Genomic DNA, 20,843 nt, shown 5'->3' with positions numbered 1-20,843 from the left:
TTGGCTTGTTAGCTCAGTATTTAAAGCAAATGACTTCCCCCAGCTATGTCTATTTCAGAACGCCAGCACGTGTGTGTCGTCGAAGACTGACAGGGAAGAGAAGAAATTGTTGAATAAATTTGTTATTTTTGTTTTCTTTGCACACAAAAAGTATTCTCATAGCTTCATAATATTAAGGTTGAACCACTGATGTCACAGTGGTTTCTGGTCTTGAACGTAGTAGTTGCATTGCTGTCTACACAGAGTCAGAAAGCTCTCGGAATTCATCAAAAATATCTTAATTTGTGTTCCAAAGATGAACGAAGGTCTTATTCTGTGACCACACTGTTTGCGTGCCATAATCGTAGAAAGTGAGTATAGTTTGAAAAAGTATTTGAAAATGTAACAGCTTGATTATATAGTCCAGATTACATGTATTTGGTTATCCCACATTGTTGAGCATTTTGATTTTTAGTGTAATCCTGCAGGTCTACCTTTCAGGTTGTACTACTGATAATAATTATTACATTTCTCTTCACTGTAGGTGCTGTCAGGCCAAATCCCCTGACTGGAAGGGCTTCAGATAAAGACATTGAAATTAACTTTATAAAGTGGCTGCACCTGTCTGGAGAAAAGAGAGAATGAATAAACAACAGTGCATTGCTGACCCCCATTAGACAGTTTGCAACATTACTAACACCAACAAACTTTCAAGCAACTCTTCTCAACACTCAAGTTTATTGTTATTTGTTCTTAAAAACTGGTTCCGACTCAAATTTGTCCATTTAACATATATATTTTAATGCTAAATGTGTATCTGGTGAATATTCTTAAAAATTGATTCCAACTCAAATTTGTCTATTTCATAATTTTTGGTTTGAATATTAATTGTGTTTGTTTTATATTCTTAAAAATTGATTCCAACTCAAATTGTAATGTTAAATATATGTTATATATTTATAAGAACTTTTCTAACTAGATACAGAGTAACTGTTAAGCGCATTTAACCTGCACTGACATAGGTAAGTTATTTTATTTACATTTTTGTTGTTAAGTGTGTGATTTACTCTCTAGTTAATATGAATTTTACATATACAATCAGCCTCATGAGTTATGACTCTGGCTTTGTTCAGTTCTGGCTGTAAACATATGGGCAAATTTTTGGCCTTCGAACAAATACTAATCTGGGCCACACTTTAGCTGTAGGTTTGCGTCAGATCTGGGCCAAAGAAAATTTGCTAACTGGGATGTTACTGAATTTGGACACCCCCGCATTTGTATTGCGAATTTGCTGATTTAATTACAACCGCTAAGTGACAGAGAAGGGGAAGGGGAGGCGGGGGAGAGCAGGGCTCTTGTGCTTCTGCTGGTAAAAAAAAAAAAAAAAAAATAATAAATAAAAAAATAGTCAATCACCATCGAGTGTTTACTTTAAGCGCTTAAGGAGTGTGGAGAAAAGAAACCTTGTAAGGGAGGCTAGCCTCCCTTCTGGTATTTCAACCGATCACCATAGAGGTAAATTACGCGATATTAGTTTGAACGTCTCCCGCTTCGCTGATGTGCAAAGTATGAAGCTGTGTCCGAAACCGCTCCCTATCCACTATCTAGTGCACTATATTGGGTGTCAGCCATTTTGTAGTGATGTCCGAATTCTGAGTGAACGACTTCATTCACTATATTCGTTCACTCCTTTTTACCCACAATGCATTTAAGGAAAAAGAAAGTATCACGTTGCTATGACAACACACTAAAGCTGTGTCCGAAATCGCTCACTTGTTCACTCATTCACTAATCCCTATAAAGTGAATGACCGTTGAGTGGACTTTATCAGAAGGAGTGAACGAAATGAAGTGAACGTATTCGGACGGTGACGTATACACGTAGAGCGCCCTCAGGCGACCGTTAATTTTACAGAATGAAACGCTACCAACGAACAATTTTAAATATCCAACATGTTATCATAATTTTTTGTAAATTAACAAATATGCAACCTCAGTAAATTTGTAAAATATTAAATTGAGTTATATTTCAATATAAATAATGCATGAAATAAACATTAAAGCAGAAATAATAAAGATGCAAACGGTATCTCTCATTTAAACTCGTTCGATCCGGCTCTTTCAGCTCGTCGGTTCTCCGCATTGGATTGTGGGATATAGTGCTTCAGCGAGTGTACATCGGTTGTACACTCGAAATTAGAATGCATTGTGGGTAAGAAGTAGTGAACGAATGTAGGGGGAAGTCCATAGACATAATACACATAGACGCCGCATTGGCTGCTGAAAACTAAAAATGCGGCCGCCATCTTGGACCGGGCATACTCTGGAATTAATTACATCGCGTAGCAGTAGCAGAAGTGAGAGAACATACCTGAACACTGTGTAGCTCTGCAAAACAGTCCTTTTTCAGGGTTTTTAGTGTTTGTGTGTGTGTGTGTGAGCGAGAGAGAATGAAATACTCCAAGTAGACTCTAATGTAATATTCATATAGTGTTTCTTCAACTTATTAAAATACCTTTACTGTCACTATCTGTTTCTGCTTCTCTATAGGGCTGGACAATAAATCGATATCAATATATATCGCGATAGATTTTTTTTCAATAACGGTGATACGATTTTTAAACCCATTTCCGATATTTCGATATACATTTGCATATATATATGCACTTGGAAAAAGTGTCTGTGACCCGTTAAAATACTAACATTTGTTTTCCGGGATTAATTTTACATGCGCAAAAAGCAGCAAACAACAGAACATGATTCACATGGACACGTCGCATCACATGCAGCGCTTCTGCCAATGGAGAAAAACATCATAAAGCTAGGCTATATATATAATGAATGAATAGATAAATATTTTTACTTAATAAAACAAACAAACAAAAAAAGTGCAACAAGTAGCTAGTATGCAGAGTTTTGGTTCATTTTTGTGCTGCGCGAAAGGAAGACGACTGAAAGCGGCATCCTATTTCTCTTTATTTTACAAACAGCAAACCGTTTACAGTTTCGATTATCTGTAAAGAGTCGTTTCCCCTGTTAGAAGGAAAAAATCAAGTGATTGCGCCGGCGCCGCACGCGCACACACAATCAGCCAAACATATGGGGGGAAACAAATCACACTGCTTATAATCGTTATCAACGTACTGCCGTGATATTATGCCAAACATTTATTTATGTGGGTATTGTAATGCGAGAAGTACAAAACCAGGTTTACATAATAAATAATATTTTAATATTCAAATACATCTTGAATACGAGACATTTGGATTTGTGTCGTATGAGAGACCCAATGTTAGTTTCAGTGTTAGTTTCAACTCCTCCTAGAGATTTATTCGGATCAACACCAAATTTGGTCAGTCTAATCTAAAGCCCTTTGTGACGTTAAATTGCGAAGATCTAGAGTTTTCGCTGGAGGGCGTGTCCGTGGCGGCCTGTCAAATTTCGATGATTCGCCATGAAAATCGAAGTTGTTATAACTCAGCCATACAATGTCTGATCTGCCCCAAACTTCACATGTTTGATAAGAGTTCGGTCCTTAACACATGCCCATAGTCATATTCAGTTTTAGTCATAGCGCCACCTGCTGGCAACAGGAAGTGACAAGTTTTACTCTGTAATGGACTCGTCCTAGAGATTTATTCAGAACAACACCAAATTTGGTCAGTCTACTGTAAAGGCCTTTGCCATGTTAAATTGTGAAGATCTTGAGTTTTCGTTGGAGGGCGTGTCCGTGGCGGCCAGACAAAGTTCGATGTTTCGCCATGGAAATACAAGATGTTGTAACTCAGCCATACAATGTCCGATCTGCCCCAAACTTCACACGTTCGATAAGAGTCCTGGCCTGAACACATCTAGAGGCCAAAATTCAGTTATTATCATAGCGCCACCTGTTGGCAACAGGAAATGACTTGTTTTACACTAACTTAAACATGCAATGTCTGATCTGCCCCAAACTTCACATGTTTGGTAAGAGTACTAGCCTGAAGACATCTAAAGACCAATATTTAGATATAATCATAGCGCCACCTCTTGGCAGCAGGATATGTCATGTCTTACACTAGCTCAAGTATACTATGTTCAATCTGCACCAAACTTTGTATGTTTGATAAAAGTGCAGGCCTGAACACATCTACATTCCAATATTCAGTTATAGGCATAGCGCCACCAGCTGGCAGCAGGAAGTTTGGCACATCTTAATGACTTTGACAGATTCCTCTAAAATTTACTATGTGAAAAGCATAGTGCCCACCATTCGCCTCCGGTCGGCGGTGAGCCCGGGTGCGAGGGCCCTTTCATCGCTGCTTGCAGCTTTAATATTGTATTATTTTTGTTTCTTTATCCTGGCTGAAGCAGTTTGTTTGTTGTTTCAATTTATATGAATATTCAGCCTGTTCTAGTTTAAATGGAAATATATTATTGTTAATAAGCTGAGTCTGAGAATTTTATTTATTTGATAGTTTATTTCACATTTCTTGTTTGTAAAGGCTAAATACAAATAAAACGTGAACCTTATTTTTCTTGTACTGTTTTTATTTTAAAAAAATAATAATTTTAATAGGAGGAGCCTGGAGGTATTATAGACTTTGCAAATTCAGTTTGCAGACATTTGTAGGTACAGACATCCATTGTGTGTGTCCTCGGCAGTTTTTTCCTGAGGCTTTTTAATATTGTCCATATCGATATCGGAATTATATCGTATCGACCGAAATTATCGTGATATAAATTTTTGCCATATCGTCCAGCCCTACTTCTCTATCATATTTATAGTGTGTGATTTACAAAATTCCTATCATAGCCTACACCTCATATGGTTATGGTTGCGCTTTTGTCCAAAGTGACATAAATACAAAACAATATAATACTTAAATTTAACAGGGAACAGATTGAGATGTTGGTCAGATTATAGCTAATAAGGAGAATAGCAAAAATGAACAATGTCAATTCAGTCAATAGCATAATGAAATAAACAATGAAAATGAGGGAAAACAGCAATAATAAACAATGTCAATTCAAGCAAAATATAATAACAGCATGGTAAGACTACATTAAGGAGAATATCAGTAATGAACAACAATGTCAAATTAATAAACAGCCAAATGAAAATAGAATAAAACTATACAAACCATAACGCATTAGAAGTGCTTAATGAAGTAAGTCCATGTTGTAAGTCTTTAGGCCCTCTTAAAAGACCCAATACTATCACAGGAACGGAGATATTCATTATATTACTGTTAAGCTCACTATCAATATTAAAATACGCCAAACCATGTGTCATGTATCAAAGCTACATTTATGACCTTTGCAGCAAAAAAAACGTGTGAAAATCAGTTCGGTATTCCGTGAGGTATGATTAATTAAATGCGTTGACAGCTCATTACACCTGCCAAACAGATTACACTGAGTGGAGCGGGTGACCGGTCCAAGATGGCGGCCCCACATCTCGTCAGCCCCAGTAGGGAGTATCGGTCGATGCGGCGTCTACTCTCTATATATGTCTATGGGGGAAGTCGTTCACTCAGAATTCGGACATCACTACAAAATGGCTGACACCCAATATAGTGCACTAACAGTCTACACTGGACTCGACAATTGTTGTGTCACGCTTCGGCCGCCTAGTTGTGCTCTAACACTAAATAAATAAAGGAAAATTATTTCTAAACTTGGAAAGTAATTTGAAAAGAAAGTGTTACGGCGACGCAAAGAATTGTGGGTTATCTGTAGCAGCGAAGGATCCTCCGAATTCCTGTGAAAGAAGGACGCATTCGAATGTCGCATTTAGAGTGTCCTACTTGCTTTTCTGAAATGAGACAGCCTCTATGACGTATGTAGCCTTCGAATGCAGCCTCCGGAGGGTGCATCCTTCACACTGAACTTTCACAGTTCAGTACTGGTCAGCTGACCCTGTCCTAGGTGACTAACATCAATATTCTGATTTGTGAAAACTTTCCCTGAGTCATGTACATCACTATTTTCATCTGTCAAAAAATTCACAGTTCAGTTTGGGTCGGAATAGTAATGTACATGAATCAGGAAAGGGTCAGCTGACCAGTACTGAACGGTGAAAGTTTTCACAAATCAAAATAGTGATGTTTTTGACTCAGGGAAGATTCAGCTGACCAGTACTGAACTGTGAAAATTTTCACAAATCAGAATAGTGATGTTAGTCACCCAGGAAAGGGCTAACTGACCAGTACTAAACTGTAAAAATTTTCACAGATCAAAATAGTGATTTACATGATCTAGGAAAGGGTCAGCTGACCAGTACTGACCTGTAAAAGTTTTCACAAATCGGAATAGTGATGTAATTGAATCAGTGAAGGGTTAACTGTCCAAAATTGCACTGTGAAATTTGTCACAAATCAGAATAGTACATAAGGGCACAGGAAGGATCAACTGACAAAAAATATACTGTGAAACATTTCCTCAAATCAGCAAATTGAAGCCAAGACTTAAGGAAAGGTACAACAACCAAAGTTTAAATTTGAAGATGCCACAAATAACAATAGTCTATTAGAGACGTGTATGATTTATCTAAGGCCTTGGAAAACCGTTATTCACTGGAGCAGCACCGTGTGACATTATAATAGAAGAAAAAGAGAGCAGAGCATAAAGAAACACTGATACGCAATAAATAGCGATTGTGAAAGTTTTCACAAATCGAGTTTGACTTAAAAACAATGTTTTTGTATTCGAGCAGTCTTTGTGTTTATTGGTAAAACACGTTCAAACATGAAGAGCGCCTATTTTTCACATTCCTTAGTATAGCGGATTTACCAAGGGGTTTACTGACAAGAGCTTTGCTGTGAAAAAAATTCACAGGTCAAGCTGGTTAAGATGACACTGGTTTCTGTCTGCTAAGTTTCCAACTTTTGGAGCTATAAGCATTATAAAATTAAGAGTCGCATCGAAAAAAAAACCTGATTTCGGCCAAAAGGCACAGCATCACCAGAATTCACAAATCATGGAGAACGACATTCGGGATTATTTGCATGTTTATGACAGCGCGCTGTGTATTTATAGCCAAAAGAAATCCGAATATAATATCGCAAACTATCTTTACTGCGGTGCTTAACCGGCACAACAGGAAGCTCTCTTTTAACACCGACTTTTAAGAAGGGATGGATGTTTGCTTTAAGTGACAGACCACGAAAGTGAAATTATATTATCTTGCTGTATGTGTCATTTGCTTTAAATTTTCTGACTAAAAGCAACCAAAAAACCATTGTAAAGTAAGCAAATAATAATAACAACAACAAAAATGACAATAATAATAATAATAATAATAATAATAATAATAAAAACAATCGGCAGGGATCCCCAGATGAATACAATTAGTGTGCCTCCTCGATTTTAAAACCCACGAGCCGCCACTGTCAGTGGATAGAGATAGTGAGGAGCTCCCTGATCTCTGTGTCATTCCTGTTTTGTTGTGATATTTTCTTAAGAAAAAATGAAGTATGCTTTTAACCATAATTAATATACTGATAAATATAGTGATTGTGAATGGGCAAGTACAGTGTTTTCCATTGGGCAGCGCCAATGAACTAGAGTGAACCAGTGAACTTTGGGTGACTTCCAAGAATATGACAAGGATGGCACAAACAAGTATGATGAATGGTCATGAGCACACCTGCATCTTGGGAGAAGGTGAGACTAAGGATGAAATGGAAAATGGTTCAAAGTAGTGGAGTAAGATCAAAGGCCGAATTGTCATTTTTGGTTGAAAAGACTGATAAGAACAGGGTATAAGTATGGATGCGCGGACAGACAAAGACTCAGATGCGGCGGCTCTCATCTCGCTTTGTTGCTGTGTTCAATAAAGTCTTAATTCGGCATCTGGAACTCTGCTTCTTGAGCTTTGTTGACAAATTTAAGAAAACCATTGTTTGTTTCCACAACAGTTTACACATATTTTTTCGTCCCGAACGTTGATAACGATATGCAACTCTACAACATTTTGGCATTGGTTCTGGCTTTTGTTTACACAGTGCTAATTCTGGGACTGATCCAGGTGTTACACCAAATTCTGTGACCATTAGTCATTTTGAACATTAGATCGTTAGGGTTAGGGTTAGGGTTAGAGGGGGTAGTAATCTGGCGGGGTCAGAACTGGGCACAACACCGGGACATATCGCAGGACATGTTATCCGTGTATTTTCCGGAATCGCTGTGAAACAGGCTCTTGTTTGATCCGACATCACTTTATTAATAAACATCCATAAAATTAAATTTTGAAATTTGAGAATCACGAGTCATATGCTGTGTAGTTGTTATTCTCCAAAATGTATAGTTTGTAGATTTATAATAAATACTGTTTTCGTTCTGTTTTTCTGATCTCCTTTACTGTGCTTTACTGCAGCCGTACCAGTAATAACTAACTCGCATCATGTAAAAACACCACTCACATTATGATACTGTAAAACAAGTCATTGTAAACGTTATCTTATGCATGTAAATCACTTTCCCAGAAACTAGGGCTTAATTTGTATGTCGGGTTAATTACATTTCATTTTTTAATGTCATTGAATTTAACTTGACAAGTTTTGTTTGAAGTTTGAATAACTTTACTAAAATGCTCTAAACCATTTGGTGAAATTTACACACATCATGCATTTATTCAGTTCTCCTTCTGTTGATACAGGATGTTGTTGCATGCTGGGAGAAATAACATTTAAAGGAATTTTGTGGATTTAACACAAGTTAAGTCCATCAGCAACTCCATCTGTGGCATGACATCAGTCACCACAAAAATAAACGTAAAACTTATTATAGTGGGCCAAGAAGTAAATCCACACTGTTTCAGTAGTATTGCCACAAGGCTTCAACAGTATATATGTAGACACCACTTGCTAATTTTATGTAAATTACACTGTGTTTTCTTTTTACAGTGTTTCTTTTCAATTACAAATTTTCAAATTGTTTCTTTTTGTCATATTATAAATGTGGTAAACCTGGTAAGCTTTGTAAGGTATGCACATGGATATCAGAGAGTGGTGTGACAATCTATATCAGCTTAAAAAAGATTAATTATCTTCTGTTGTGATAATCATACCACAAACACAGATGGCCCTCCTCCAGAAACAACCCCATGGGTCATATGTGCAAGCAGCCTATTACGAGCTATGTTTCATAGTTAAGCGCTCTCTAGCTGCTGTGAAAATAATGACTTTTTTGCATTTGGCAGACGCTTTGGAAAACGATTCATGGTGCAATTAAGATATACAGTTTATTAGTATGTATGCTCACTGGGATCGAACCCATGATCGTTGTGCCGTTATAACGCAATGCACTACCGAGCTACATATGGAACCCAAATTATGATGCAAAATAGGGCACAATGCAATCATATGAAAGTGTCCTGCTGTTCATAGAAGCACTAATTTAGTAAACTAGCATGTTTATATATATATATAAAAAGGGACAAACAACCTATATGGTCATAATGGTTGGAGGACACAGTGCACAAACAGTGTGAATACAGTTAAAGATCAACTAATTATGATTAAAATTTAACTTTAACTACTTTTTATCTGAAGCAAAAAAAAAAAAAAAAAGGGCAAAAAACAGTAAATCAGCACACTATAAATAGAGCATGAGGAGCTGTGGGGATTGCAGAGCAAGAGCTGGACACGAACATCAGTGAAGAATGAAGGGTTTGTTATATATCCTGCTGCTGTTGGAAACCTTAGTGGTACAGCAGCAGGTCGATGGAGGGCAAGTTGAGAATGAGATCAGTCAACAGCTGAGCTCTGAGGACAGCAGACAGAATCCATCTCCAACACATGAAGCTTCAACTGACAGCCAACAATACTGTCATCTGAGCTTCCCTGACATCCATGCAGCACTGAGAGAACTAACCGCCACCGTTACAGAGCAGAAAGCAAACATCAGAGCCTTAGAGACGCGACTGAGGGAACAACAGACGTTCATCCTGGAAGAGCTGAACAGGAAAACTGATGGTACATTCACTCTTTTATCAGTGATCCTCAGAGTAATACACAATTGTAATACACTGCATAGTGTAAATAATAGTGTAAAACTGAGTGTGAACTGTGTTATCTCTCTACTAAAATAAGCCTTAGAGATGCGACTGAGGGACACTGAGAAAGCTGCAGAACAACAGACCTTCATCCTGGAAGAGCTGAACAAGAAAACTGATGGTACCTCACCAAAATATTCATTCTTTTATCAGTGATCCTCAAAGTAAGAATTGTAATGCACTGCATAGTGTAATCATTAGTGTAAAACTGTCTGTTTACTGTGTAAATTGTGTTTTTCTTTTTACAATAAGTATTATAATTGTCACAGTTGTGTGGGAAAGAGACAAACAAAGACATAATATAATGAAAAGTCTTTAATAAACTCAACAAATGGTACATCCAGACAGGTAGGGCAGGGGAAACAACACACCAAGGTCTGATGACAAACACTGAATGGAATACAACTTATAAAGGGGTGCTAACAATACAAGGACAGGTGTGGGTGATTAACCAATAATGACTTAACAAGGAACGGAACAGGAAAGACCAAATAAGGGCACAGAAGGGATAAACCAGTATAGACAGTCCACAGGGGTGTGACAATAATCACCATTGAACACAATTTTTATTCCTTCACAGATATTTCAAACCTTACTCAGAGTCAAGTGGAGGAGCTGAGAAAGGAAAACAGAGGTGATACAGCGTGTCTGAATAATGTAAAATTACATTCTCAGCGTAATACAGTAGTATATCAAAATATTGCTTATATTTTTCAATCACAGACAGAGAGATAGCATTTTCAGCTTCACTGATGCAATCTGGCAGTGGACATGTTGGTCCTTTTACCACTGATATCACAGTAACCTACAAGAACGTCTACACAAACGTAGGAAACGCCTACAACCCAATAACAGGTAATTATCAATGAAATAGAACCATGAAACTCATATGAGAATCATTCTGCTTTGTTCAAAACTCTCTGCAGTTGTATAATGTGAAAAAGAGAATTAAATGATCTGCAATGTTTCAAAACTATTACACTGTGTTTGGTAGTTAAGCAATCATACAGGAAACAGCTAATTCTCTTTATCTCTTGTTATTTGATTCAGGTATATTTACAGCCCCACTGAAAGGAGCGTACTGGTTCAGCTTCTCTATCTATAGTATTACTAACTCATATCCATCAAGTGCCTCCATTATGAAGAATGAACAGCGGGTGGTTACGGGATATTCTTATCAGAGTCACGGTGCTTTAAACTCCTCGAAAGGGGTTGTGTTGATCCTGGAGGTTGGAGATGTCGTCTATGTGAGTCTTTGGTCTGGCAGAAGGATATACGATGAAACCAATAATCTCAACACATTCAGTGGTTACCTGCTGTTTCCCTTAAGAGGATAGGAGCTTTCAGAATGTGATTTCTGTCATTCTGCACCTTTACAGCAGGCATGAGCAATTTGATAGTGATGAGGGTCAGCATTTTTTTCTCTTTAATACCAGGGGGTCAGATTACTAATCCACACTCAAAGCTTTTGCAGCGTTTTACTCCATTTACTTTTAACTGAGAAAAATCCATGTACAATTAATGTAATTTGTTTTTGAAGATTAAAATTAGAGATAAATGCACAGGGGTCCTATTTCAGATTTCTAGCCTACAGAATAATCTCAACAAAACCTCAAAGAACAGGTAAAAAATAGTTATTCCATGGTATTACACATATTTTTATGAATAAAAATATTACTTTGAAGTTTTTCATTGAAGATTTTTTTTAAACTAAATAAACTGTGTCCCCTTGAACATGTATGGTAAAATAAATAAATAAATAAATATCTGTTTACCATCTTGACTGGAAAACACAATTGTCATTTTTAATGTTTTATTTATTTTTTTGCAAATTTTTGTGATTAATATTGGTGACCTCTGCACAGACTGCACAGACTGCAAAAAATATAAAAAACAACAACAACAAATAAATTCAGTAAATACCTGTTTACAATAAACACTTAACTCAAATAATATTTTAATAATATAATAACTCGTTGACTACTCAGTTTGAAAATGGTACTTCATGAAACAAAGATGGACCTCTTTACAATGTAAAGGCAACATTAAATCCAGGAGAGAAGAAAATTCTAGAGACAGAGACAACAAAAAAAAAAAAAAAAAAATAATAATAAAAAAATAACAGTGTTAAATGTACTCTCCTGGTAGTTTATTTGAGTCCATACTCAAGAGTGTTCAAATGAATACTGAAGTAGTGTTAAAGTTAATGAGGTAATTAAGTGATTCATTTAGTGATGACTGACCATTATTGAAGACACCCCGTGTTGGGAAGGTTACTTTGGAAATGTAATAGGTTACAGATTACAAGTTACTTGATTTAAAATGTAATAAGTAGTGTAACTTTTCAATTACTTTATTAAAGTAATGCAAATTATTACTTTTAATTACTTTTTGATTACTTTTCTAAATTTCTAATATTTTAAACTGTTAGTCATTTTGAAACATTTAAATCAGGCAGAGTTAACCTTACAGTAGCACTCAACACTGATTACTGTCAGACTTTCAAAATCCTTTATCACTTGAATTAAGATTATAATTATAATTATAATTTGCGATAACAGCTGGTTGGATGTACATTATCCCACGTATTAGATGTTTTGTGTCAAAATAATTAGACACGAAACACTGATCTGAGTTGAAATACTTGAATGCAAAGCTTCCATGAAGAAATCAGTTGCTAGCAAACGGCAAGTTCAAACTAGACATTTTAGGGATACAGTGCAGTCATACCAGTTTTCTTACACAACATTTTACCACATTAATAATTAAGTAGTAGTACTAGTTTGTTAGTTATCTTATAATCCACTACAGTGTACAAAAAAAAAAAAAAAAATAAATAAAAAATTGGCAGCAGCTGCGTTTGTATGAAACAATAGATGACAGAATTAAGAAATTGTCTACATAATATTGTATTAAGTTTTTATATTTTATTAGCTAACCAAACACAAAGCTTCTGAAAAGAAAAACTATCAAGCATATAGCACTGACTTAAGTTGCCCTGAATGAGCCTGAGTCATTAGTTTTCACCAGTTGTTATCAGGGAATAACATACCTTGGAATGTCATGACTGACCAATCAGAATCAAGCATTCCACAGAGCCGTGTAATAATTTAATTTAAAGCACAGCCACCACAAATTCAGACTTTTTTTTAACTTATTTTTGGGGCTTTTTATGCCTTTTATTGTGATAGGACAGTTAGAGATGACAGGAAAGAGATGGGAGCAGGATCGGCAAAGGGCCTCAAGATGGGAATTGAACTCAGGTCACCGTGAGCACAGATGCACTATATGTCAGCACACTAACCACGAGGCTATTGGCACCAACGCCCCAAATTCAGACTTAACAGCTCTTATTTACTTTGAGATCATTGCAAGGTTAAATACAGATTTGAAATCATAACAAGAGATAGTTTAATAGCTATGATACTGGGTTTGAAATCAAATGTTTGCATAGTTATGACAGAAAACATCTAACAATGCCTTGGAAAAAACAATCTTAAAAAATAAAGTTTATGCATAAACCCAAATAGGAAATAAAACAGTTATTGAATAAGCATGTGTCCTATTCTGTGTCCTAAACTCCTGAAACATTTGTGTCTCTCCAGTCCTGAAGAGCCACAACCCAGGTCCAACCCTAATAAAACTCACCTACTGTAGCCTCTTAGTAAGCTTTCAGACCTTGATTTTATTTTTATATATATATATATATATATACATACAAGGAAATAAGTAGAAATTAATTGAACCATAGAACTCTGTACCATAGAGGGTTCAGTTCAAAATTTATTAATACATTATTTATTAAAATGTAAAGATGTATCTGTAAAGATTAATGTACCTGTTACCACGGCGGTCTCTGTGGCTCCCTCTAAACCTTTTAGTATGACATTACCCATCAGCCCCGTACCGGGGCCCCCCACTTCCGGTTCCGGGTCTCCCAGGTCACTTCCTGTAGTCGGCGATTCCCCGCAAAGTTTTGACTAGTTTATCTATCAATCCTGAGCGTTTTCCTTGTTTCGTGTTTCTTGTTGCCGACCGGACTGTTTATTCACCCTGCCCTTGTTTTGCTGCCTGCCTATTGACTAGTTTGCCTGGACTATCATTTACGCTTTGGATTACCCTGGTTGTTCCCGTTTGCTGTTGTTTGAACCTCGCCTGTTTTACTACGCTAATAAACAATCGCACATGGATCCAACGTCTCCGCCTCCGTCTGTGACCCTGTTACAGAAAACTCTGCCTACATCGGATCCAGCGACTGTTCACCCGACCTCGTCGGATGCAGCTTCACAGGCCCCACCTCCCTCGGTCTTACAGATCGCATCGGAGCTGTCCGCTCAAGCCTTGACGCTAGCGGTGCACGGGCAACAACTGGACCGTCTTACCGACCTTATGGGACAGTTGGTGAGAGCGCTGCAAGGACTCCAACTAACTCCTCCTCCTGCCGCTCCTCCCGCAACTCCGCCGCCACCAGCAATCCAGCCTGCCACCGGCAGTCCGCGACTGGCCTTCCCTGAGAAGTTCGATGGCACAGCCGCCAAGTGCAAAGGGTTCTTGCTACAGTGTTCACTCTTCGTGAATCAGCAGCCGCACCTCTACCCTACCGAGGAGGGAAAGATCGCGTTTGTCTGCTCGCTCCTCACCGGGAAAGCTTTGGACTGGGCCACTGCTGTTTGGCGTCTCGACCGTCCCACCTTCCCGTCCTTCGCCGCCTTCCTGCAGCAGTTCCAGGGGGTCGTTCAGCCAAGCTCCGAGAGCGGTGAGGCAGGAGAGGAGATCATGGCGCTTCGTCAGGGCAGGAGGTCCGCGGCGGATTACGCTTTAACCTTCCGCACCCTTGCGGCGCAGAGTGGATGGAACGATGACCCACTCAAGTTGCATTATCGAAAGGGACTCAATCCCGACCTTCAGGTAGAGTTGGCCTGCCGGGACGAGGGCCTCTCTCTAGACCAATACATCGACTTGTCTATCCGGGTGGATAATGTAATGCGGGCACGGAGATCCAACAGCTCCCCACGAGGCACCCGCGGAGCCCATGCAGCTAGGAACAACCAAGCTGACACTGGAGGAGAGAGAAAGGAGACTTCGAGGTAACCTCTGCCTGTATTGTGGCCAGCCAGGACACATCAGAGCCAATTGTCCCACTCGCCCTCCATGACAACCCTCCTCGGTGAGTTCTGATCACTCTACTTCTAACTGCTGCAATATACCAGTTACTCTGAAGTTAGGAGATGTCGTCATTAATACCACCGCTTTAATAGATTCCGGCGCCGCCGGTATTTCATCGACGCCGACTTTGTTAAAAGCAACCACTTACCCACTCTCTCCTGTTCCCCACATGTGTCAGTGGAGGCCCTCGACGGGCAACCGCTAGGATCTGGTCGAATCAATCTCACAACTGACGACCTCACTCTCCTCATCGAACCCTCACATCAGGAAACCATCCGCTTCTTCGTGATCGCATATTCTCACTCTCCTGTCATTCTGGGATACCCCTGGCTAAACCAACATGGACCTACCATCGCCTGGACCGACCGCACCATCACCCGTTGGTCACCACACTGCCATCCCCACTGTCTGCACATCCAAGTCAAGCCAGCACAAGCACACAGCAAACACGGCCTCACCAGCTCCATACCCTCCGAGTACCAGGACCTGCTGGAGGCGTTCAGTCGAGCCAAGGCTACTCATTTACCTCCACACCGACCTGGGGATTGTGCAATCGATCTCATCCCGGGAGCTACTCCTCCGAAGGGTCTGATTTTTCCTCTATCCCAGGTAGAATCGGAGACCACGCACAAATACATCCAGGAGGAACTGGCTAAGGGCTTCATCACACCTTCCACCTCGCTGGCCTCAGCGGGCTTCTTCTTTGTTAAAAAGAAGGACGGTGGTCTTCGTCCCTGCATCGACTATCGCGGCCTTAATGAGGTAACCATCAAGTATCGCTACCCTCTTCCCCTCGTCCCATCAGCTCTAGAACAACTGCGATCAGCCAAGCTCTTCACCAAGCTGGATTTGCGCTCTGCTTATAATCTCATCAGGATTCGCGCGGGGGATGAGTGGAAGACGGCCTTTTCCACCACCTCGGGGCACTATGAGTATCGGGTCATGCCCTTCGGCCTGGCCAACAGTCCTTCGTGTTTCCAGGCATTCATCAACGAGGTATTCCGAGACATGCTGAATCGTTGGGTGATTGTTTATATAGACGATATCCTGATTTACTCCAACTCCTACTCCGAACACGTCCAGCATGTCAGGGCCGTACTACGACGACTCATTTCACACTAACTCTACACCAAGGAGGAGAAGTGCGTATTCCATCAAGATAAGATCTCCTTCCTTGGATATATAATCAGTTCCGAGGGGGTAGCGATGGATGAGAAGAAGGTGTAGGCTGTTCTAAACTGGCCCCGGCCTTCTACGCTTCGGGAGCTCCAACGCTTCCTTGGGTTCGCCAACTTTTACCGTCGCTTCATACGGAACTTTAGCACCGTGGCGGCCCCCCCTCACGGCTATGGTAAAGAAAGGCACCTCACGTCTCACCTGGTCCCAGGCAGCCCTGCAGGCCTTTGATGATCTCCGTCAAAGATTCAGTTCAGCACCCATCTTACACCACCCTGACCCCGAGAAACCCTTTGTAGTCGAAGTGGACGTGTCCAGTACTGGCGTCAGAGCAGTGTTGTCCCAACGGCAGGGGGAGCCACCCAAGTTATTCCCCTGTGCCTACTTCTCCCACAAGTTGACTCCGGCAGAGTGCAACTATGACGTGGGTAACTGCGAGCTACTAGCTATAAAACTGGCTCTGGAAGAGTGGCGACACTGGCTCGAGGGCGCTAAACACCCCTTCACTGTGCTAACTGATCATAGGAACCTTGAATACCTCCGGTCCGCCAAGACGCTCAACCATCGCCAGGCCAGGTGGGCCCTCTTTTTCACCCGCTTCAATTTCCAAGTGACATATCGCCCCGGCTCGCAGAATACTAAGGCCGACGCACTCTCCCGCATTCATGAACCCGGTCAACCTGCCAAAACCCCAGAACCAGTGTTACCTACCTCCATCATTCCCGCGCCGGTGGCTTGGGACATTATGACTGAGATCGCGGAGGCTCAAACCCAGGACCCCCCCACCGGCGGAATGCCCTGTCAACCTCACTTATGTGCCACTCAGCCTGAGATCGCGAGTCCTGTCGGAGGTTCACTCTGTTCCGAGCTCCGGTCACCCTGGCATTGAGGCCACCCTCCACTTGCTTAATAACCGCTTCTGGTGGCCCACCATACGCTTGGATACCATCAACTTCATTAGGGCCTGTGCTGCTTGTAACACCGCCAAGGTCCCTCGTCACCTGCCCGCCGGCCTCCTTCAACCCTTGCCCGTGCCTCAGCGTCCCTGGTCCCACGTCGCCGTAGACTTTGTTACAGACCTACCACCCTCCAACGGACACACCACCATCCTATCAGTGGTTGACCGGTTCTCCAAGGCCTGTCGTTTCATTCCCCTACCCAAGCTCCCTTCAGCCTTGGAAACGGCTGAGGTTCTTTGCAACTGGGTTTTCAGACTCTACGGACTGCCGGAGGATATTGTTTCAGACCGGGGACCGCAGTTCACTTCACACCTCTGGGCCTCCTTCTTCCGCCTTCTAGGAGCCAACGTGAGCCTCACGTCGGGCTACCACCCTCAAGCGAATGGCCAGGTCGAGAGGTTGAATCAAGAACTGACTCACTTTTTACGAACTTACTGCCAGAATCGCCAGGAGGACTGGAGCCGGTACCTGTTCTGGGCAGAATACGCCCAGAATTCCCTACACAAGCCTTCCACTAACCTCACACCGTTCCAGTGTGTACTGGGCTTCCAGCCGCCCATGTTCCCTTGGTCCGGGGAACCCTCAGAGCTTCCGGCAATAAACTCCTGGCTCCAGAACAGTGAGGAGACCTGGAACCAAGCTCACATTCACCTCCAGGGGGCAGTACGGCGCACCCGGCCCAGGCTAACCTTAGGCGCCGTCCCAACCCCCCATACGAGCCCGGACAATGGGTCTGGCTGTCGACCCGAGATCTGCGTCTCCGCATGCCCTGCAGGAAACTAAATCCCAGGTACGTGTGTCCTTTCAAAATAATCAAACAAATCACACCAGTATCTTTCCGCCTTGATCTCCCTGCTGAATATCGTATCTCACCCACTTTCCATGTTTCTTTGTTCAAGCCCGCTGGCGACCCGGAAGGAGTGGAGAACCTAGAAGAGGCCGCCTCCCAGGGACCGCCCCCCGTTATCGTGGACGGCGAGGAGGTCTATCGGGTTAATACCATCCTGGACTCCCGTCGCCGGAGAGGTCAGTTGCAGTACCTGGTCGACTGGGAGGGCTTTGGCCCAGAGGAAAGATCATGGGTCGCCTCCGGAGATATCCTGGACCCCTCTCTCATCACGGAATTCCACACAAATCACCCAGATCGACCAGCACCCCGAGGAAGGGGTAGACCCCGGCGACGGACACCTCCTCGTGCCAGGAGTCGCTCGCAGGGGCGGGGACTCTGTTACCACGGCAGTCTCTGTGGCTCCCTCTAACCGCCGTCAGCGGGAACCATCACCGGACTTTTAGTATGACATTACCCATCAGCCCCGTACCTGGGACCCCCACTTCCAGTTCCGGGTCTCCCGGGTCACTTCCTGTAGTCGGCCATTTATACCCCGGTTTTGCGGGCGATTCCCCGCAAAGTTTTGACTAGTTTATCTATCAATCCTGAGCATTTTCCTTGTTTCGTGTTTCTTGTTGCCGACCGGACTGTTTATTCACCCTGCCCTTGTTTTGCTGCCTGCCTATTGACTAGTTTGCCTGGACTATCGTTTACGCTTTGGATTACCCTGGTTGTTCCCGTTTGCTGTTGTTTGAACCTCGCCTGTTTTACTACGCTAATAAACAATCACACATGGATCCAACGTCTCCGCCTCCGTCTGTGACCCTGTTACAGTACCATGGACTAAGATGAATATTTTTATTAACTAACATTAAGAAATATTTAAAAAATTGTCAAAATATATTGTTCATAACAAATGAACAAATGAAACATTATTGTAAAGTGTTACCAAAAACTTTAATTATCTATAAACATTTTTTTTAAATGATTGTGATCTATAAGCATTTGTGAAAATCACAAAATCACAAATGTAAATGAAAAGACTAAACCATCTTATCATTCAAAACATATTTCTTATCCTATGATCCATTTAGTGGAAAACCAGCTGAAATATCTGATAGTTTTAAATTTTCTGTTAGCCTTTAGAACATTATAAATTCATGAAACTAAGCATGTTTCCTCAGAATGACTTGTTCTTCATATATTACAAGTTTTGAAGAGTTTGGATAATGCACTTTAAAGATATAAGAAAATTACTGTTATCTTTCTTTACTGTTACTTTAATAAATCTCTACATCAGGTGCATCTGTGACAGAGCGGGTTGCCGCCGCTGAGTGCTCTTGATCTGAATATGCGGATTATATCCTATAACCACCATGGCCTGCGAGTTGGTGACAGCGTTGGGGATAGGGCCAGATGCACAGTAGTTGATAATTTAATGAAAATTTGGGGATTTGGGGAAATTTAACTCTTTTGGGGAATCTATATCTGATTATGTACCATTTTTAATGCTTGTGGAGTTTGAAAGTCCGCCCGAAATGAATTAGTAAGAGGGCTGCTTTGGTAAAATTAGATTGGTCTGAACTTACAGATGAAGATGTTAAAACATATTATGGGAAAACATAAGCCAGGGTGGAAAAGATATATATCAGCATATCATACAAAATAAAAAAATAAAAAAGCGAAGGAAACATTTAAGGCATGGGACATAGCTGGTAGGCCAAGACAAGGACCACTTTTGGACCAGAAAAAGTTAACCAAGGCCAAGTATAAATATGCATTTTGTTATATTTGTAAACATGAACAAGTGATGAGAGCTGATTCAATGGCGGAAAATCTATGAATAAGGCTGCCAACTGTATCTCTATGACTTAAAGTGCCTTTGGAATCTTTTTGTAGTCATAGACTTTCAAACATAATAAAACAATTTCTTTTCTATAGCTTTTGTAAGAGCTGTTTTGACCTAGCCATATTTTAATTAGGTCATAACTTTAGCACATATATGGGCTAAATATAACTGTAACAGCGTTAGAGTTGTTATACATTTATCAAAGGCTTACTTGTGTTTTAACACAATTTCATACCCTACTATGCAAAAAAAGTTGAATAATCATGATAGCTGTATTACAAAAAATCCACCTTTTTTCTGAGTGAAAGATGAGCGGCGCCATGAAGGATTCTAATTTCTGTTTGGGTGCTTTCGTGTTCCGGTCTACATAGATATCCATGTTAAAACAAGGTAAAAAAAAATTAAATAATAAAAATAGACGAAATTGAAACTTTTTTTAATATAACTAAATATGAAAATGTGCACAGGTTTAACATTATATTATCTTCTCGGAAAATATGAAACACCAGAGACTGGAATTGTAATGCACTGCTCCAGTCGTGCGAGACTTCCGCGTTCAGAAATAGGTGGATAGCTCAAAAATGTAACATTATATATTGACATTGTCATTATCAAAATGTGGATCTTTACAAAAGGTTAAATTGGTAAATTAATAGTCTCTTAATGCACATGCAAATTTCACTCGCTGTTTACTTTGTTTACTTGGTAAGCCTGCCTATTTGAATGTTCTAAAATTAGCATTATCATGACATGCACACACACAGGTTTGTTTTTGTGAATTGTGGGGACTTTCCACAGACTCCTATTGTTTTTATACTGTACAAACCATATTTTCTATCGCCCTACC

General features: G+C 40.6%; 1 protein-coding gene across 1 annotated transcript in view; it reads left to right on the top strand.

Moving 5' to 3' along the window:
• Positions 1–9,612: 9,612 nt before the first annotated feature.
• LOC127172440 (uncharacterized) overlaps positions 9,613–20,843 on the top strand; it is a 47,766-nt gene continuing 36,535 nt past the window's right edge. Inside the window, exons 1-3 of the mRNA XM_051121704.1 lie at positions 9,613–9,937; positions 10,055–10,138; positions 10,598–10,651. Of these exons, the coding sequence (XP_050977661.1) occupies positions 9,625–9,937; positions 10,055–10,138; positions 10,598–10,651 (451 nt within the window). The 5' untranslated portion in view covers positions 9,613–9,624. The remainder of the gene's footprint in view (positions 9,938–10,054; positions 10,139–10,597; positions 10,652–20,843) is intronic.

Source organism: Labeo rohita, chromosome 10 (genome assembly GCF_022985175.1).
Source record: "Labeo rohita strain BAU-BD-2019 chromosome 10, IGBB_LRoh.1.0, whole genome shotgun sequence".
Classification (NCBI taxonomy): Eukaryota; Metazoa; Chordata; class Actinopteri; order Cypriniformes; family Cyprinidae; genus Labeo; species Labeo rohita.
This window is presented reverse-complemented; position numbering and strand designations above follow the sequence as displayed.